This window comes from Mytilus galloprovincialis, chromosome 6 (assembly GCF_965363235.1).
Source record: "Mytilus galloprovincialis chromosome 6, xbMytGall1.hap1.1, whole genome shotgun sequence".
NCBI lineage: Eukaryota > Metazoa > Mollusca > Bivalvia > Mytilida > Mytilidae > Mytilus > Mytilus galloprovincialis.
In genome coordinates, this window is record NC_134843.1 from 19181539 (window position 1) to 19203505 (window position 21967).

The following is a 21967-nucleotide window of genomic DNA, read 5'->3' on the forward strand; positions in this document are numbered from 1 at the left end:
AGGAATATTATATTTAATTTCAACAGTAACAATAACGTATCCATTGCAATATTACCGTGCATTTATGCTGTATTTACAACAGTTTTCTAAAATTCTAATTTATATACAAACGTTTGCTTTCTAATCAGATAACTTTGAAACGCTATCGAACGTCAAGTCTGCAATTTTCCAAATTTACCGGAATTAGTAGTAACCTTTACCAGGTTTGAAATGAAGTTAATAACTTTGGTTTACTGACAGTTAAATTTAGTAAATAATAGTATTCGAGCCAGAAGAGAAGAGAATTCAACAGTGGTGTAGAAACCATGTTCACATATTAATAGTAGAAAGACAAGCGCAAGTTTCAAAGCTTTTGTTTTTCTACCATAGTTAATTTCATATGTGCTTGCAGTAAAAAAAAATTGCGGAATCCTGGAGATTACTAAAAAAATACATAAAAGTATAAATAACTTCGTCATCAAAGATATGCATAATTCGATTCAGAAGAAACTTATTTTGTACGCCTCCTTGTGGACATTAACGGACCTAATACAGGCTGAAGCCCCAAATAGACTGTGCGTGTAAGTCAATAAGCCACATACTATATATATGGATACTGTCATAAAAGAAGTAAAACTGGTACGACGAACTGGAAATGTACAAAGTGAACATACAATCAAATCGTGTTCATAAACTGCTACTGTTAGCGTTCTACGGAATGAATAAGGGATTTACATAGAACGTTTTTGTATTTTAACTTTCCATTATAAAACTAAGGTGACGTTGGAATATTTGGTTAATATATGTAACCGTTTTAGTAACATGAAAATCTTGGTGTTTTATGAGATATGCGATCACAATAATTACCAACACAATTCATCCGATGATTACATGATATGCGGCTATAAATGATGACACACGTGACAGGAAGTAACAATCACAGATATACCAATCAACATACTAACATCTTGTTCCTTACTGTCAATAATCCTGAGACGACTGCATACTTCGGATGTTCCTGGGACATAATAAATTGACAGTCAGTATATTATTCCAAGGGCTGTCCTTTCTGCTCTCTGCGTGCAAGGTCAACCATCGTCATGAATGTTATACAAAAACTGACAAGATTGAAATACTTATTATTGAGAATAATTTGATGAGCATTTGATTTTCATTGAAAATTCTTTCTGTAAATCATATGAAGATACACATTTGCTTGAAGTGCACGTAAGAATAAATGTATTATAATATCACATCAACGATACTTTTCAAATGGACAGATGTCAATATTGTCTTGATGAAGACGGTCAAAATCTGAATTGGCCAAATAATGTATAAGGGTCTAACATATTAGACTGATCATCTTAAATTTGTTCGAAGTAAATTGCGAATTTCATACAGTTGTTTTTGTATATTGGCGGATGAAGTTTCCAGATTTTCAAGCCTTTTATTTACGGTGTCCTGATTGTCTTTAATAATTTCAACCATATCACATACTTCTGTTACTCCTTTGGCAATTTCCACAGTGCCAACGACATTATCGCGCAATCTATACTTTTCGTCACTGGACTTATTCATTTCGCGGATGGCGGAAATTAATTTCCTGCGATGACGAATTATATCGGTGCTAGTATGCTTATAGCCCATTTTGCGAAGACGCCATAACAACATTGACTGCTTAACGACATCAGCTGCAGCATTACGACGAATTTTGTCCATATGGATCTGCTGGACAAATGTATGTACGTACTTCTCGGAACGTGTTTGTTCAAGTTTTTTCGCCAATACGGCAACGCACAGAGCCATAATACCGACGCCCATCATTCCGGTTGTGATGGCAAATATTTTGCCACAAACGCTATAAGGAACAATATCACCATAACCTAATGTAAGAAAGGTTACTGCTATTAACCATACAGCGCTAAGATAGCTACCTGCAGGAGACTTGACGTCAGAATTTTCAAATGAATAATATTCGCATATCCTAACGCCCCAGCTATTGACGATCAGCGTCGTTACTAATATACCGGTCAGAATGGTCCCGGGCATGGTTGACATCAAAGCTTTAAATACAAATTTTGCATTTATATTGACTTTACTGAGTGTCCCTAAACTTTGAACAGTAGTGTCCCTGAAAAGACCACTGTGTACAACCAGAAATCTTCCTAAGATGTAAATACGTAGAAACATCAGTACTGATAAAATTGCATTAATTGGTACTTGATGTGTTTCATAAATAAATGTTTCTGGGATTAATACCAGCATTGGCGTGGTAAAATTTCCATATGGAATTGGATGTATAGAACAGATAATCGTTTCTAGCAATGTTTTCACAACAATATTGGAATTAATGACTAACTTCCAGTTGTCAAGACCTGTTGTCACCAGTTGTAGTCGTATGCCAATCAAATTGTACATAATGATTGAAATCACCAGAAAACATGTTGTTATAGTGGTAATTATCCGTAAAACGGTAGATGCTGCCCCGTCGTATATTATTACATCTCCTAAAACTAGCTCGTAATGGAACACATTACATATAATTCCTACAAGACTAAGAACAAACGACGCATCGACCACTTTTGATCTGTGGCTTATCAATTCCTTTCTATGACGAAGTCTAAATCCTAAATTATTCTTTTCATCCATGATCTTGAAACTATTCATAGAATTGACATCAACTAGTTCATCTGTACTAACGTAGCGTGTGTACTGAAAATCTGACTTAACTAGTGGTATTCCAGCATTTTCCATTATGGTGCAAACTCTGGACAATTTCTGAAAAATAAAACAAACTCATCAACAATCCTTTGGAAATTACTCATTTGAACGGGGTTTTTTAAGGTCTTTCCTCTCCGTGAGGAAAGACCTTATTGTTTTTCTAATGTTTTTTTTTTCTTTTTCTTTTTTTTCTTTCAACATTTTTTTGACAGGGCCTCCTCCCCTTTCTGTTGAAGTTATCAAGACCAAATATGGACCATCAATAGACCTCATCATGAACTTTTACCAGATGAACTTTTGTAGGATTTCATCATCCCCTTTAGGAGTTATCTTCCTTTTATTGATTTTTTTCAACATGGCACCCCCTAAATGTTTTAAAAGATATCATGCCCTTATATGGATAATAGGTAGATATCATCATGATGTATTACCATATGAGGAAACATAGGATTTCATCATCTTCTTTGAGAGTTATATCCCCTTATAACAATTTTTTTTATTTGCATTTTTCTCAAAAAGTATTAGAGATAGAATGTAATTGAAAATGACAGCATGTACAAAAACAGATGGCAATGTTTATGAACGTGTACAATCATTTTGTTATTAACCCTTATAAGGAGTTATTCCCCTTGAAAAATTGTACATAATTTTAGAAAAATTGTATTTCGAAAACCAGAAGTCATAGAGACTTGGGACCTCCACCAATAATCTTTAATTAATGTGACCTTTAATATGCAGTCAAGGTCAAAGGTCACTGAGTGCAAATAAAAATTACGCTGCAATTTCAAGCTTACATATTAGGAAAACGATAAGACTTTGCTGCATACATACAGCGTATAATATGTTCCTCTCGACGAGCTCTACATTTTATGTGATAAGTCCAAAAATGTCCGACTGTCTGTTCAAAAGTTACAACGGGACGATTCTTAAAAGTATAGTATTTTGTGTATATCTTTTGAAAGGTAACAGATATCAACCTACTATAAACCGCAAAGATGATCAGTAATTCAAGACCGTCAATTTGAGGTCAATGTCAGGTCATGATGAAATTTCACCTTGACCTTCACAGTATACTATGACCTTGACCTTGTGATATTTGAAAGGTCAAGTGGTCTTGAGTTGAATGGTGGTAGTCCCATGTCTCCACGACTTCCGGTTCTCAAGTTTGGTATTGCATCATATATTTAATGATTAATTGTGACCTTGGTGAACTTTGAAATTGTCCAAATTCTTTTTCTATAATGTTGTCCTTTAACTGTAGATCATTTACCATTTAACAGATTTGAGATATCTTTTGTCGTTTTAGAGATAATGCAGTTTGAAATTTTGAGATTTTTCATGTATTTCTGAATCAACAACACCTTACCACTTAAAATGTTTAAGAAATTAAAGAGGTTAACATAGTTATATGTTTGAACAAATACCAAAAACATTCCATTGAAAAAAAAACACCAAAAAAATCCATTTTAAATTTTCATGTTTTGCATTGACTTTATAAGTTTCATAACTTCTATTTATATCGTTGATATTGCATCATTTTTGGCACTTTTTCAAATGTGGTCATCTGATATATCAAATTGAAGGTCTCAATAAACTCTACTTAAAAATGAAAATTTTAAACCTCTTTTTCATCCCAGGTGGAAGGGTGTGGTCATTTAGTGCAAAAATTCAGATTTCTCAGATGGTAAGGTTGTCGCATATCAAATGAAAGAACATAAAGCGTACATTTCAAATTTCAAATTGACTTCCCCTTAAAAATTAGTTGGATTTGAGCATTGAGTGCAAAAAATAAATTTTCTTTTACGATAGGGTTGTTGTATATCAAATGAAAGGTAAATGAAAGGTCATGATGTGTACATTTGAAATATCAACTTCCCAACCTCCAAAAATTGGTTGGATGGGGTTATTAAGTGCAAAAATCAATTTTTTTAAAACATGGCGTTGTTGCATATCAAATGAAAGCTCATCTACCCTGTGTTACATATATCATACTTCCGAACTCAAAAATGTAGGCGGATGAGGTCATTAAGTGTAAAAAGCGAAAAGTTTCAAAAAGTATGCTTGTCGTATATCAAACGAAAGGTCGTACAAAGAACATTACGAAAACATCACTTTTACAGGAAAGACCTTTCAATTGTTTTACAAACAATTGAGATACTAGTTTTAATATATTATTGGTAATATTTCATATTTGTTGACAACCGGCAAAGGGAAATTTATATGTGTACGTGCGCCTCGTTTTTGTTTATTTTTTTGTTTCACTATGGTTGAATGTCATACACAGTTAATAACTTGAATTCATTTATGTTTTTTGTAAAAACAAAGTTTGTCTCATATGAAGGAATCGGGAGAGCTAAAGCTGTTCATGTAACTGTCACATCGAGGAATAAGGAATAAAAGAAAGGCAATTCATACTTACTGACTTTTTAAATGTATGTGGTACTTATACTCAAACACGGTAGAAGGTATATCTTTTAAAAAAATGTTATATGTGAATTTTTGCAAACCATTATGAAGGTGTAGATTTGTACATCCCTCGGATTTCAAATGTTTGGCTTTGAGCGTTCCTGATGAAGGTAAATCCAGAAAAGCGCATCGGACGCATGAATTTTTTTAACGTGTTGTTTTCAATTTTTTATATATGAATTTATTATTTGAAACATGTTTACAATGCTCTTAACTTCGTACTTTATTTGGCTTTTTTTTAACTTTTTTGGATTCGAGCGTCACTGATGAGTCTTTTGTAGACGAAACGCGCGTCTGGCGTATATAAACAATTTAGTCCTGGTATCTATGATGAGTTTATATACTGTTGATTTTTTCAGTCAATGTATAATACTACTTCTTTAAGCATATTAACATATCTATTTGTTTATGTCATTTTGGTTGCAATTCTCCTATATGTTTGTATATTTGCTTTCGAATTGTTGTCCTAATGGAAACCATGCTAAACATATTCGAGATCGCATGTGTTGTGCAGTAGAATCGGTGTCATGCGTTTATATTTTGCAACATTTTCATGGTTGTGGAAATACAAAAATGCTAGAAAACATCAATTTGGCAGCTAAATGGCATCAGTTGAAAATGACACGAAAACAGCATTGCCAAAGAAATCAAAACGAAGAAACAAACAACAACAAAAGGGACATTCAAACTGAACTGAATTCTGATATAAATGATTCAAATTTGTTTCGACATTTTTGCCAAAGCAAATCCTTGCAAAAAGATCTGTCCAAACTTTGATGCAAAAATGATTATATATGTGGAACTATTCATTGGAATGACAAAATTGATAAGATTCAGATGATAGTAACCATGTTTTATCGATTAAAGAAATTAAAACAAAGCTCTGCAAGGGGAGATAACTGAGGTTATATAGACGTATCAAACAATAAACAGTTAACTGATCTATTGTTATAGTGTAAGAAAGAGAATTTGGTGACCTTATTTCTTAAAAGCATTTTTATATGAAGTGTCTTTTTTCAGTATTCTATCAGATTTCTGTTTAGTTACATAATACTAGTAATATTTTATTATAGTTGTTAACTTGTTTTTAATATCGAACTTCTTCAAACATGACGCACAACATATTTGTGGAAGTACTTTATATACATTCAGATAACGAGAAATGTTTGATGCTATGTGATAACTTTGATATTGATGCATTTATTGGTTCAGAACATATACATTGCAGAATGATTTAATATATTGTCGAAACATTTAAGAATTTATTATTTCGCATATAAAGAGGCGAAACAAAACACTTAACATACTTCATCATCCTGTTAAAGTTCTCCTATCGACATAACTTAAAACAAAGAAATGCCATCAATTATAGAAAACCCTATTTAATGATCTGAAGACCTGGTTTTGCAGATAACTCAATATGGGTGAAAATTAAACAGTTATACTAAGGTCAATCATTTTAAAAGCTTTCAAAAACACACTCGACGATTGCCATGAAAGTTCAAAGATTTGATCTTATCAACATTTAGTATCAACAATATCGATTTTACTAAGTGGAATTTTTACTATTATGTTCCAAATCTAAGACCGATTTCCAGATTTTTCAATATAGCAAATTTATTTTCTTTTAGCAATCCATATGGAAGATGTTTCAGTACAAAGGCATAACGGGGATTGCATGTACACAGTAGTTCGTCAGTAAGCAGAGGCTTCGATAATGTTCATACCTCAATTAATCATCGTAGAGATGTTCGCTGAATGACGAATGCAAACGAATACTAGTATGATTATATCTTGGCTGACGAATGCAAACGAATACTAGTATGATTATATCTTGGCTGACGAATGCAAACGAATACTAGTATGATTATATCTTGGCTAACGAATGAATACTAGTATGATTATATCTTGGCTAACGAATGCAAACGAATACTAGTATGATTATATCTTGGCTGACGAATGCAAACGAATACTAGTATGATTATATCTTGGCTGACGAATGCAAACGAATACTAGTATGATTATATCTTGGCTGACGAATGCAAACGAATACTAGTATGATTATATCTTGGCCGACGAATGCAAACGAATACTAGTATGATTATATCTTGGCCGACGAATGCAAACGAATTCTAGTATGCTTATATCTTGGCCGACGAATGCAAACGAATACTAGTATGATTATATCTTGGCCGACGAATGCAAACGAATACTAGTATGATTATATCTTGGCCGACGAATGCAAACGAATTCTAGTATGATTATATCTTGGCCGACGAATGCAAACGAATACTAGTATGATTATATCTTGGCCGACGAATGCAAACGAATACTAGTATGATTATATCTTGGCCGACGAATGCAAACGAATACTAGTATGATTATATCTTGGCTGACGAATGCAAACGAATACAAGTATGATTATATCTTGGCTAACGAATGCAAACGAATACTAGTATGATTATATCTTGGCTGACGAATGCAAACGAATACTAGTGTGATTATATCTTGGCTGACGAATGCAAACGAATACTAGTGTGATTATATCTTGGCTGACGAATGCAAACGAATACTAGTATGATTATATCTTGGCCGACGAATGCAAACGAATACTAGTATGATTATATCTTGGCCGACGAATGCAAACGAATACTAGTATGATTATATCTTGGCTGACGAATGCAAACGAATACTAGTGTGATTATATCTTGGCTGACGAATGCAAACGAATACTAGTATGATTATATCTTGGCAAACTTAACTGACCTTATCACTCGAGGACGTCATGGTTTATACTCGAATATTTATAACTCGAATAATTCAATCCCTCTCCGTCAATCCGTGTCCGATTTCCTTCCATCGTAGATCAGCGGAATATAACGACTGAATTATTCGGGTTAGAATATTTAGAGAATATCAGTATCATTCAAATACGTCACTACACAGAGTTAGAGCGAATGACAAGATAGACAGTCGAGAAAAATTATACTAATGGAAAGTGCATAACACAATCTTAAAATTGACAAAACAGACAGGAAAACTATCTGTATGTTATGATGTAATAATATTTGATACATGAAATTAACACTAGCTGGAATATTAATCATGTCATTTAAAATTCGACTTATCTGAAACATGTATTTTAAGTATTGGAAGAAAAGAAATATGGCTCAAAGACAAATAACATTCAACAAAACAATACACGCAAAACCTAAGATTGAGCAACCAGGACTCAATCAAATGCAGTAAATAGTCCAATTGTAATTAGTTTCTGTTCCACTTCTATCACTCATCGTGTTATCTAATGCAAGAAATAATTCGCCTTCGTGACACCACATTCAACATAAAAGGAAGGGTTGTTACAGTGACATTTGACAGTGGATCAACCTATATATTCATCTATGACACAGAGCTTTCATAACGAAAAACCAAATCCCGTCCGTAAATTAAGGCAATCGCTGTTAAAATTTTAACTTGACCAGTTGGGGCAATTTATTTAATAAGATCAACTTCGGCGGAAACTCTTTACCAAGGAAATCATATTATATTACTCAAGCCCTGGAATAAACTACCAACTGGGAGATACGTACTTTTCATGCAGGCGAAGTCAAAATGTTGCTACACAGAAAAGGAAAGTTCACAAAAGATAAATCGTAATCATCTCTTGCGTCGGAAAGATAAGTTTTTAACCGACCTTTATTGTCAATATATAGATGACTAACCATTTCAACATGTAAAAGCACAATTTTGAATCTAACGTAAATATGTTCCTATGAAAAATTGATTCCTTTTTGTAACTTAACTTAAAAAAATATATACGTTTTAACTGAAATGGTCTATTAAAACCATGGATATAATCAGATTGGTTAAAACCTTGTCTGCACAGAATTTTTTTTTTTATTTTATCGTCCATTCGTCAGTATCATGTTCTTAATGTATTAAGCAAATAACTTTAGGTTTCTTAGCTTTTATTCAATTTGATTTTATTTACCGATGAGAAGGTTTTTAGGAGTTCGATAGAAAACAATATGAACTAAATTGTTTAATATATATATATCTTGTGTATACAGCTGACTGAATAGTTTTAATTATGGATCCCCAAAGAAAACGCGTTTATTTTTTTAACCACTACTAATTAGGCTAGTTTTCAGATGAAATAATCCATTTCATGTCCCCTGCGTTTACATCAGATAATTTGTTTTTATTCAGACGTAGGTGTGTTAGTATTGCATAAATGTAATTAGTACGAGAATTATTGAAATGTGGGATTTGCTAGTGGTGAAAAACAATTTGTTGTTGCATTAGTAGATTTGGTGTGCATAAACTTGTTCAATGCCATCTTGTACAATGTGCAGATTGTATGAAGCCTGCCTTAAACATGATAAAAATCAAGATCTGTAGCACAAACACCCAAATTCAGCCTTCATAATATTCCATGATCACATAACAAATGTCTTGCTTAACAAATACCCATTAATAGATTACCTTAGCTGCATATAGCAAACCTTTCGAAATTTTGGATGTTTAATGCTCTTCAACTTCATGCTTTATTTGGCCTTCATTACTTTTATAATTCGAGCGTCATGAATCTTTCATTAACGAAATGTGCGTCAGGCGTAAAAAAAAAAGCCTGGTATATATGATAATTATTAAAGACTTATTTACTTAGAACGACGACAAGAATGTTTGACATTTTACACTCTATTTATCAATGAAGCATGTCAGTCCATATTTAGTTTACTGTTTTTTCTTTGTACAATTGATTTAATGTAACATCTTTGTTGTATGTAACACTTACAAAAAATATAATCTATAACTAGCTTGAATATTACCAGTTACGAGACCAAATAAATTCTGTCGTAATTTGAGGGGTCAATGAAAAAGGTGAGAATGGAAATGGGGATTGTGTCAAAGAGAATGAGAATACTGCGAAAAATATAAAGATATACACGGGCAATATCTTGCATTGAACTACAGTACTCATAATTGTTTGCCATATAAAAACAGTCTAAACACATGAGAAAATATAGAACTGTGTTACTAAGAAGCAGACTATGGATGGGCGAAGTCTACGTTAAACAAAGCTGATATAAAAACCATCACATAATTGGGCGCAATTAGCTTTATTTCACACTGAGTAAGCAAACATGTCAAGTGTGACCACAAAATTTGCTACTTACGTAACAGTTGTTAAAACTCAAAGCTGTCAATACGAGATCAGAATATAAGCTTCAAAATAAAGCTTTTATTTTGCTCTGTTATAGAAAAAAACAAGGGTTTTGTAAATACTATATTATCAATGTTGTAAATACGTTTCATTTCGTAATAGAACAAGGTGATTTATTATTAGATAGCTTTAAATCAACTTAAACTATGTGCAATACAATAAAAATGAAACATAAGTATAAAAATGAAGATAATACGATTCAACGGATGCTTTCTTCGTTAATAAAGACAAGTTTAAAAATTTCAATAAAATTCAAATGCCAGACTTCGTCAGAGGCATCAAGATCAAAACGCTTGGAAATCAATTCAATTACAAAATTGAAAAACATAGAAAATTTGAAAATTCTGAAAGTTGTGCCAAAACTTGTTATGGACATCTTTTTCTGCATACGTAAAAAAAACACTATTATAAAATTGAGAATGAAATGACGAATGTGTCAAAGAGACAACAACCCGACCAATGAGCAAACAACAGCCAAAGGCCACCAATGGGACTTCAATACAGCGAGAAACTCCCGTACCCGGAGGCGTACTTTAGCTGGTCCCTAAACAAAATATATACTAGTTCAGTGATAATGGACAACTATGTGTGGACAAAACAAACAGACATGATAGGTAGAAATGTCAATAATTTGGGTGCAGCAGTCAACATCGTGATATAATCTTAAACACTTTAAAAACAAACAAATATATTAACAAAGCAAAACAAAAAGGCATATAGACAAAGCACATTAGTAAATACGAAAGACAAGAATACAAAATCTTATAATAGCATAATATCACAATGACGGAATGTATAAGTACCGAGCCACGTCAAATAGATATTACCAAAAATAGACTAAACAGTTAAAGTAATACTTTACAAAGACAAATTTATAGTAGAATACTATAAAACGTTATGAAGATGATAAAAAACGTCAGTACCTAGTACGACATTACAATTCTCCCACATTAGAAAATCAAATAGATAGAGAATTTTCTACTTACAAGTCGTGATACTGATATCCAACCGCGTAAAACATCTAGCAATGCCATATTAATATCCAACAGAAAAAATATCTTGTAGCAACATAATTTCACAAGCACAACACATGCAACAGTGCTATGTTGAGACTCCAACGGATAAAAATCTAGTCACGCCATATTAATATGAAGTCTATCAATTCCATACTGATACTTAACGAAATAAACTATTCAGTAATGCTGCTTACAATGAAACAATTTTGTGTTCCTTTGTTAACAGCATTCACTAGCAGCACTTGTCATATAACCTTGACGATTCCTGCTAATTTACAGATCGTTGTTGTTCAATTTGATTTTATTTGGTGATAAGACATTTTTATATTAAGAAGACTTCTGATCAATAAAAACAGTATGAACTAGATGCTTAATCTACATTTACACAAAAAGGTGTTTTAGTTTTTGAATATGTTAGTTCTCAAGTAGTCTCTAGAGACAATATAGGTTCTTAACGATACTAATTAATATGCTTTGATATATAACAATCAATTTCGACATCTTTTATGTAAACAGCATAATTTCATTTGCTAATACATGTTATATTAGAAATTTATGTAATGTAAACGTTATGGGGTAATTTAAAATCTGTGGGTGGTATATAGAAGGTGACAAATCAAAATAATGCCGAAATATGAATTTTGCAGAAATAATTTGTGTATTGTCGTTTGTGCTCCGTGTTGATCTGATAAGACAATCATTTTCAAATTTGTTTTTACAGTTCCTACGATGTGCTAGTATACCACTGACTAAGAATGAGGGGGGAGTGGTTGCGTATTGTTAAAGGTTATACACTGCCAATAAGACAACTCTCCATCAAAGTCACAATATGTAAAGAAACCCATTAAAGGTCAATAGTTATCAAAGGTACCAGGATTATAATTTAGAACGCCAGATGCGCGTTTCGTCTACATAAGACTCATCAGTGACGCTCATATCAAAATATTTATAAAGCCAAACAGGTTCAAAGCTGAAGAGCATTGGGGATCCAAAATTCCAAAAAAATGTTTCAAATACGGCTACGATAATCTCTGCCTAGGATAAGAAAATTCTTATAGTTTTTCAAAAAAATTCAAAGTTTTGTAAACAGGAAATTTATAAAAATGACCACGTTATTGATATTCATGTCAACACCGAAGTGTTGAATACTGGGCTGGTGATACCCTCGGGGATGAAACGTCCACCAGCAGTGGCATAGACCCAGTGGTGTAAATAGTTATCAAAGGTACCAGGATTATAATTTAGTACGTCAGACGTACATGTACTGTCTTTAAAAACAGAAGCAACGCCATCAAAATGAATCTAAAAACTTGCCAAATAGAAAGATACAAGTCCTTTAAAAAAGAACTATATAGGACAAGAGAGCGATAACATGAAACACCACTTCTGTTAAAAACACAGATGGTCTAAACCGTATTTGGCCGTAATTTTTAAGGACATATGGTTGTCAATGTTCTTTAACTTTGTATTTATTTTATTCCAGCGTCTCTATTTAGAGATATGTAGAAGAAACATTTGTATAGCGTAATAATTTTTTAACTTGTAAAGAAGATGTGGCATATTTGCCAATGAGACAACTTTCCAAAGGAGAACAAATGACACTGAAATTAACTGCTATAGGTTACCATACGGCCTTCAATGATGAGCAAAACATACACCGCATAGTCAACTATAAAAGCCCCGAAATTTCAAATGTAAAACAATTCAAACGAGAAAACTAACGGTCTAATTAATGTACAAAAAATGAACGAAAAACAAATATTTAACATAGCAACAAACAACAACCACTGAATTACAGGCGCCTGACTTGGGACGGGCACATACGTGTACATGTAGAATGCGGTGGGGTTAAACATGTTAGCGGGATCCCAACCCTCCCCTAACCTGTGACAGAGATGTAACAGTACAACATAAGAACGATTTATAAAAATCAGTTACAAAGTTCCTTTTTGATGATATTTTGGAATAATCTAATTTTGGATGTAACGCGTCTTCTGATTGGCTGACGTTATTTTGTTATCAGCCCATAATCATAATTTAGTCATGTGATTATGTCTATTCGAAATAACATAAAAAAAAATGTGGTGCACACTGTTAAATAACACAATACGCGCGTTATTCAGTGTGCACCAAATTTTTTATGTTATTTCTTCATAGACAGAAAACAAATATTACAGTCATTCCTTAAATGTCTTTATTTAAACCTACTCACCTCGGTACATTTTCGGCTTTGTGTTTCAAATTTATTTATCTGATAGTATTACATGTTCTTGTGAATTTGTTGGGAAATAAATTAAAAATAAACATTATATTCTAGTCTATGCACGATGTTTGATCTATTAATTTTCTAATTTATTAATAACAACATTTTACATAAAATTAAAATGGATTTGTCCAATGTTTATCATTTTTGTAATTTAACAGATATGTTAATTCAAGTATTAGTTTTACAATGACACAAACATATCATTTTAATATTTTTTCTACTTCTTTTTCTTTCAAACACGAATATTTTCAATTAGATTTTTATTACTACAATTTAGTCTTTCTTCAAATTGTTCACAAAACCTTACCTTTATTTCTAAGACTTCCACATTTTTTTTCAATGTTAAGGGTTGAAAGTCAAATAGTTGATTTGTCCACGCACAAGCAAAACCTAATCTCTATTAAATGATTAAAGCAGAAATCCTAGAAGCAGCTGATGACGATATAAATACCTAATAAGTTCTCCATATTAACACCAGAACAAAATAATATCCTAACATTAAGGAATAACTGAAAGGATTATATGTATGAATTACAAAACAAATCAAATGTAATCATCCGATGCCCCTGCTTATTATCACTAGATACCATTTATATATATATTTGTTTTTCCTTTATTTTTATTGATATATCTGGCATAACCAATAATAACATCTACCGGTAATAGTTTGCGCATGATATAGCTATATTATTTTACATACGCAATGACTGATAACCCACGTATGGTAATTATATCTGGTATTTGATATAATTATATGTACTTAATTTCTCTAAATAAGACACAAATTTGAATTTGATAAAATTATATATACTTAGTTTCTTTAAATATGAGACAATTAAACCCATCAAATATAGATGTAGAGATTATAGTTCCATCTGTCAAAAAAATGACTGACGAGGAATAATTACATTTATTTTTACATTTACATTTAATGAGTATGACATAATTATTGTTAAGGGGTTAATAATTTACATGTATTAAAGCCGAGCTGACAAGAAAAACTTATTAATTTTACAAATTTATGATTATTTTATATTTTTCTTACATGTTTATATTTGTTCAATACGTTAACGTTATATTCTGTAACAATAGCATAACTTGAAGAATATTGTATTTTTTCTCTCAATTTTTTTTCTAAAATTTAAATATTGTAGGTTTATAAATATTGACATGTTTGTCATGGTTACAATACAATATTTGGATTTTACATTCATAACATATTTTTTTTTATTATTTGCTCATATATAGATATACTAGGATTACAATTTGAACTCCAGACGGGCGTTCCGTCTATAGAAAACGCATTCTAATGCAACAACGTTTGTAACGTTCATTTTGATTGGATAACGTCACTTTCTTACATGGCATCAATTGACAATTGATGCTATGGGACGTACGCGCAAGCGCAGACGTCATATGACAGATTTTAAATACATGTTTTAACGTTGTTTTCTGTCAGTTTCATTAGAATGGAGATAACAATATTGTATTTTAAGCTCCGACGGCATCAATTTGGGATTTGATGTCGCAAATACCCGTTTACTGTCTCCGCTAACGCGTCGCCAGTAAACTTTGCGACCATCAAATCTCCAATTGATGCCATCGGAGCTTAAAATACAATACAGTTATCTCCTAATCAGTGTGCATTTAAAAACGCCAGGTATATACACAAGAATACCGAATTTATTAACTTGTATTTCATGTGAAAAATGCCCTCCAATAAAAAAAGACAACCAATAAAACAAAGGAATTGCAAGAATTCCAAACGGAGGAAGTTCTGCCCTTCGACCTTAAAACTTTACTGACAAAATGCGTGCTCGAAACATGAAATCCAGTATACTCATGAGTTTCATTGTTATGACCACAAGGCCGAAGCATCAACAAAGTAAGCGAAAATAAATCCTCAATGCCAATCAAGATTTATTCTATAAATGACACTACAGGTGTCAGGACACAATCGGTTATTTTTTCAGAGCAGACGACTATACCAGTGTCTTAAGATCTCAGAACGCGGAAACATGCATAGAACTGGAGTTATATTGAATAAGTTTAAAATGCATCAAAGGGTTTTATGCGAACAATGACAGAATGTCTCAGTGTGCTTCAGCATTGTTTTTCGAAATGAATTCAATATTAACTTTTAAAAACAGTACTATGCATGTATAAATATATCTTGTAAAATAAATCATAAGTTTAACGTTTTCTGGGATGGCTATCAAAAACATAGTTTTTTTAATTAATAGGGACAATTTTTTTCATTAATTTAGTTATCTGTACATTTATGGTAAGAAATTGGCGTCCCAGTCCTGACTGGTTTGGCTTAAATTTCTGGTGTGTTAAAGTTCCTACAGAGGCATTTGAAAGATAGTTATAGAATACCTAATCGAATAATTAAATTAGAGAAAAATATTCAACGAGTGACCGAATAACAAATTAGTTCACGAATGCGCGTAGGAGTCATAAGACATCAACCTTACGACACAGATAAGAATCGTATGATAGACCATCCTGAGGACCAAATACATGTATAGACTATAAAAAAAAAAAAGAGCGTTGTCTATATTCCTCGAGAAAATGTCAGAAAAGCTAGATATCTAATACCGCGTGGTACATGAATTCACTGTAGCTGTTTCTCCGTCTTTGCCAGTTTAATCGGTTTAAATATAGGAATCACGAATTGCGGTTAAATTATCCGTTTTGTTTATATTATACGGATTGAATTAAAAATTGTTCCCTATTTGGAACTTAAACCTATTATCAAAAGAGTCTTATTTTATTCCTGTGATGTCCATGATTCATTTAGAGATACCAGATTTTATATCAAATTAATTTTGACATGTAGGTAAATGTTGACAGACACGCTATGTCTACTTCATATGTCAAGATGGTTATTCATTAGAACATTCTTGGGAATCAGAAATAACTTTCATGATTCAGATATTTGTCAATGTTCTTTCTATATTCATTAAGCGTCGTCAATATTGTTATAAGCTATGCTTACAGCCTCAGAGCTTGCAGTATTTAAGTGTAGATTGTAAGCAGAAACAAGGCTGCTGGCAAACATATATGTATTAACTGAAAACTGTGATATGAGAAAAGTGTCGATTCTTTTTATATCTTTGGCAACCAAACTTTAAAAAATCAGTGACCGAGAAGATCTTGTAACAACTAGAAAATATTGCACATACAAAATATGTAAGAATTGCAGAGCAGAGAAGATATGCCAAAGAGAGAATGAGTCATACGCCATCAAAAACACTAAGAAGCGAAAAATGAACGTGCAAAACATATTGGAATTCCGGATCAAGGTGACAAGCAGACACCGTAAAATATGATTGAAATAGGGTGAACAACAATGTACAAGATTGACAAGGTTTACATACGGTAAATAATGTACACTCAAACAAGTGGCCAATTAGTCAAAATATTTTCATTAAGCGTACTAGACGGAACGAAGCAAGGTTAGTAAGGATATTCCAAAGTATGTTTTGGTACGTTCTGAGTCTTTGTTTTTGTAAATCATAAATAATTACGTAAAAGTTTGATGAAATGCGAGAGTAATTAAATCATATTCCTTTGAAAGGTGGGCTGCGATACGTAATGCAATGTCGAAAAAGATAACATCCAGACTGCTTCTGTGTTGTCTGACGATAATAAATATTTATTTGTATTATTGAATAAACCGTATACAATGATAGCGTGTTTAGAGCCGACATCAAACTACTGACTTGAACCGTACATCCCTAATAATTGGCTATCATAAAAGGTTTATACTCTCGAGGTCACTTAATTGAATATGAAATGACTATTTAACGAGGAGATATGGTATGGTTTAGAATAGATGGAAACTGTTAACCATTCATTACAGTCAACTGTAATTCGATAGTTTTACAGCAGGGAAGGGGAAATCAATTCATACAAATACAACAACATCCAGGTGAATGACATTGTCAGATTACATTCAGCAATTTACTAGAAGGACACTGGAAATAACGATGTCAACTCATAATGTCCTTTGCAACTTATTACCATAACACCGATTGTAATAATTTTGTGATTAACCCCTCATGTTAACTTTGCGAATGATCAGTTAATCAGAAGATGAGAAGTTCCATCTTCAAATTGTACTCTTTGAACAGACAAAATTTTAAAAAAGTAATAAGACAAACCATGGGACATTAAAAAATTTAAAACAGAAATGTGACAGATAACCTAGTATTTGAGGGAGAAAAAAAACCACATTTTCATAACAAATTACGCAAAAAAATGATAAAAAAAAACTCGGCTGAACGCGTGTGTAACCGATGAGTAAAAGTCTACCAACGAGATGTAGATGTGTCTCTTTCATTCAAAGTCATCTATGACTTTCATTGGGAATCGGGTATTTTCAAGTTAATTTTTCCTGATTTCCGAGAGAGCGAGTGATCCAGAGAGAGAGAGAGAGAGAGGGAGAGAGAATCATCTGAACAACCATATATGTGGCTATTTATCACAGCTTTTCTTCAAACAGAAGTATTCTGAAGGAACCCTAGTAACATCTTTCATTTAGATGTAATCAACTTGTATCAATCACTGCCTCCGATGGGAATAACCAATTCAAAAGAATAACGAGCTGCTGTCTGTCACTTCACCTTGCAATAATTATTCCTACCTGATATTTCCACAATACTTCGAAAACTTGCATAAAATATAAATGACTTATGTTTACTAGCCAATTTTTGCCTAAAAGAATGTTGATTCTAATGAAACCTTTATATAACATTTTTTCATTGGCTAAATTAAGCCGTGAAATCCACAATTTTGACATGTCTTTAGTTTAAACATATTTTATTGTTCAAAACAAATGGATTAGACACAAGTTTTTCAACTTAGTTCCGTCTTCTCCATGTCTTTAGCCGCCTTATTATTCGCTTGAATCCACAAACTTTTACAATAAAATCAAAAATAAAACAACACCTACCCCAAAAACGCCGCTTTTATGAGATGTTTTCCAAATTTGAATCGTACAAGTAACCGAATTACCTTCGCAGTTTAAAAGTTTTCATTTTTATGACGTCATAAAAGCCTGACGTTTATGCTCCAAAATGCTTTGTGAAGTTTCGCAAAAAAATTAAATTCATACATTTTTGCAAGAATTAATGTATTATTTCTTTTTGTAATTCACTTTATATTTCGTCTAAATACTTTAGGAATAACAGTATCGTAGTTGTAGGGTTGACGCCGTTAATTTTGGAATTGACGGTTAGAAACATTCGTTGAAAAAACTGGCTCCGCTACCTGTCGTCTGTAAGCGCCCTTTTCAATTAACTAAACTTCAAAAATACATGAATCATTCGAGGGTACAACTCCCAAGAGATGTAGTTTGTTTGATTGTGTGGAATGTTTAAATACATGGCCATATCTGATCCGATGCCTTTTGTAGGGAAAGTATAGTATTCATAGTTTACCTATTGCGAGACACAAGTCTGGCCTCTCTCCAACGTGCCCTTATTTTAAAGCTACAGTCCAAATCTTAATAAAAACAAATACTGTTTTAGTATTGTACTGGGCTGTGAAGAGAAAAATCTATTATTGACGTTTAGAAAGAAGGACGATGTCATGTTTTCTTACAGTCGATGGAAAGTTTGTTTTTTTATCTGACGGGAAGCACGCTAATAATATTTTTACGTTAAAGTAAGCGTCTTTTATTCATAAACTCTTGATTTCTACAACTGAATCGTGATGTTTGCAAAAACAAAAAAGACATGATAAAAAATTGAGAAGATTATATACCAAAATAAGATGATTATCAATGAGACAACTCTTCACCAGAGACCAATGACGCACGTTATGCTTTATTTATATATGAGGTGAAGTTTTATCAATGTATTGAGTTTTAAGCTGATTTGCAGAAAGGCTTATTTTTCATCTTGCAAAAGAGAAAAATTAATAACATCCTAGTATTTGAACTAATGAATAGAAAACAAAGTTATGTAACAGATGGGAACAGGTTTGTCACTTATGAATTTTACTCAGAAATATGACGTTTCTAAGGGCTTGCTTTCAGAATGCTGGGTAAAATCAGAATGTTATCTATCCTTCTATTTTGTTTGCCCAGGGATACAGGAAAAGATTGGAGATTACTATGACTAAAAAGAAGAACAATAATCGTTTTTTCTTTTCTTTACCGGCTGGAAAAGAAGATCCTTCGTATAGTATTGTTACTTAGCTTACTGAATGGACACACCATTGCATTGGGTTTTTTTTTATTAGAAGTTTACTTGGAATGTCCTTTAAAATATGGCATACCATACTTGCCAAAGAAAATCTTTATGAAATGTCTTTTATAGTTTGATATTTCAAATTATGAGAAGAGTGTGGTACATTTCAGTACAAACGAACTCACCTGGCGGAAGGGAAGGTCCATTATAGTATGGTAAAGTCTTGAATTCTTTCATCCTCGCTGTCTCTCATAAACCATCGTCTGCAAAACAAAACAATAACTCTGACAAATAACATTAGCGAATACATAAATATGAGCTTGTCTGAACCAACAGAAAACAGCATAATTGTAATTGCTACATTGGGTAATTTTGTTTACTCTTTTCAAACAGAAAGATAAATCAGTAATCCATCAGGAATTTTTTACAGAAATCATTTTGAAGTTAAGTGTTGTAACTTCAATCATCTTGTACTTTCTTTCAAAAGATGATATTTATAATTAATACATTTTTAATGTATTTATTTGTCTGTGGGTTAATAATATAGGTTTGTTTTTGTGGTTGTTTGTTTCGTTTTTGTGGTTGGCAGGGAAGGGGAGTAATTGCAAAGATTTTTTTTTAATTTCTATCATCATCATGTTTAGTAACTGGAATGCATTAAAATTTTGAAGGAAAAAATATATGATAATATGGAAATTTTCTGTTCTTCATAACTTAAACTTATTTGGGAGGTTTACACTAAAAAAAACTTTAATAAAACAAAGAACAATTTAAACTCTGACAAGTATGATAATAAAGATTATATTACAATGTTGGCTGCTGTACCCATATATTGACATTTTACCTATTATGTCTGTTTGTTTTGTTCACACGTTGTTGTCAATGTAATGGAATTTTCTGAGACTGACTGTCATACTCTTTATAAATAGTACGGTAAAAGTGGCCAAATTAGTATAATTGGATTATTAATACAACTGTTGCTACATGTATGGTCTTTAAAAGTTTGATGCTATTGAATAATTCAAGATATTTTTTTATTTTATAAATTATCAATACACCAGGTGCTCGAGAAGGATATACACATGCATGTGGCAAACGCCGCCGTGTTGTTATTCTGAGGTTTACATATTGTTGTCAATATAATGAAATTTTATGAGACTGTCAAACAAGTGAGAGCTTTATTTAGCTATACAACCAGGTTTAATCCACTTTTTTTTACGTGATTTGAATTTTCATTGGAGTTGGGTATTTTTGTTATTTACTGTTTACTCCTGCTGTAATCGTCTAACATATGTCCTTACAACCCTATAGAGCTGTTGTATATAATTGTCAATAAGAACAATATCAAACAGACGCCATGTAGACTTCCAAAATGAGAAAAATTCCCACCGTATAATCAGTAAAAATGCCCAAAAATGACAAATATGAAACGATGTACACGATAAAACCAATGGTCATATTTATGATAAAACAATACACGAACTTTATTGACAACAACGAACGACATCCTTGTTGGTAATTTTTCATTAGATTAAATGATATTTGGAAAAAAAATAGGACACATCATTGTCAGGATAATGCACAACTGCATTACACACATAGTAAAAAAAAATTAAAACAAAAATCGAAGAAAAAAAGTGGATAATTTTTGAAATCCTAAGGCTTTTCTACCTCAGGATTAGATTACTTTAGCTGTATTTGGCACAACTTTTAGGAATTTTCGGTCCTCAATGCTCTTCAACTTACGTACTTTATTTGGCCTTTTAAACATTATTGATTCAAGCGTCACTCATGAGTCTTTTATAGACGAAACGCGCGTCTGGCGTATATATACAAAATTTGAATCCATGTATCTATGATGAGTTTATTTAAACATTATTACATTTTACTATAAGTCGTATTAATTCTTCCGGGATTTTATGTTTTAGGCTGCAGTCACAAATAAAAAGTTTGATCTGTATGTTCACACACGTAAAACATGTTGTTTGCATTGTATTCTTGGCTGAGATTCTATTCTGTTATATAACTCCAAATAAATAGGCATCGAACCAAGAAAGAAATGTTAAGTAAGCATGGTGAAAGAGCACTACTG

General features: G+C 32.3%; 1 protein-coding gene across 6 annotated transcripts in view; it reads right to left on the reverse strand.

The window, feature by feature from the left end:
• LOC143079135 (small conductance calcium-activated potassium channel protein 2-like) overlaps positions 1 to 21967 on the reverse strand; it is a 43307-nt gene continuing 21340 nt past the window's right edge. For 3 of the 6 annotated variants that reach the window (XM_076254336.1, XM_076254338.1, XM_076254337.1), the window contains exons 2-3: positions 20061 to 20138; positions 1 to 2757 (exon numbers count right to left, since the gene is read on the reverse strand). In XM_076254336.1, the coding sequence (XP_076110451.1) occupies positions 1339 to 2757; positions 20061 to 20081 (1440 nt within the window). In that variant the 5' untranslated portion in view covers positions 20082 to 20138 and the 3' untranslated portion in view covers positions 1 to 1338. Of the gene's footprint in view, positions 2758 to 11379; positions 11505 to 13982; positions 14133 to 18635; positions 18679 to 20060; positions 20139 to 21967 lie in introns of those variants that run through there. The other 3 variants (XM_076254340.1, XM_076254339.1, XM_076254335.1) reach the window with 3 other exon arrangements.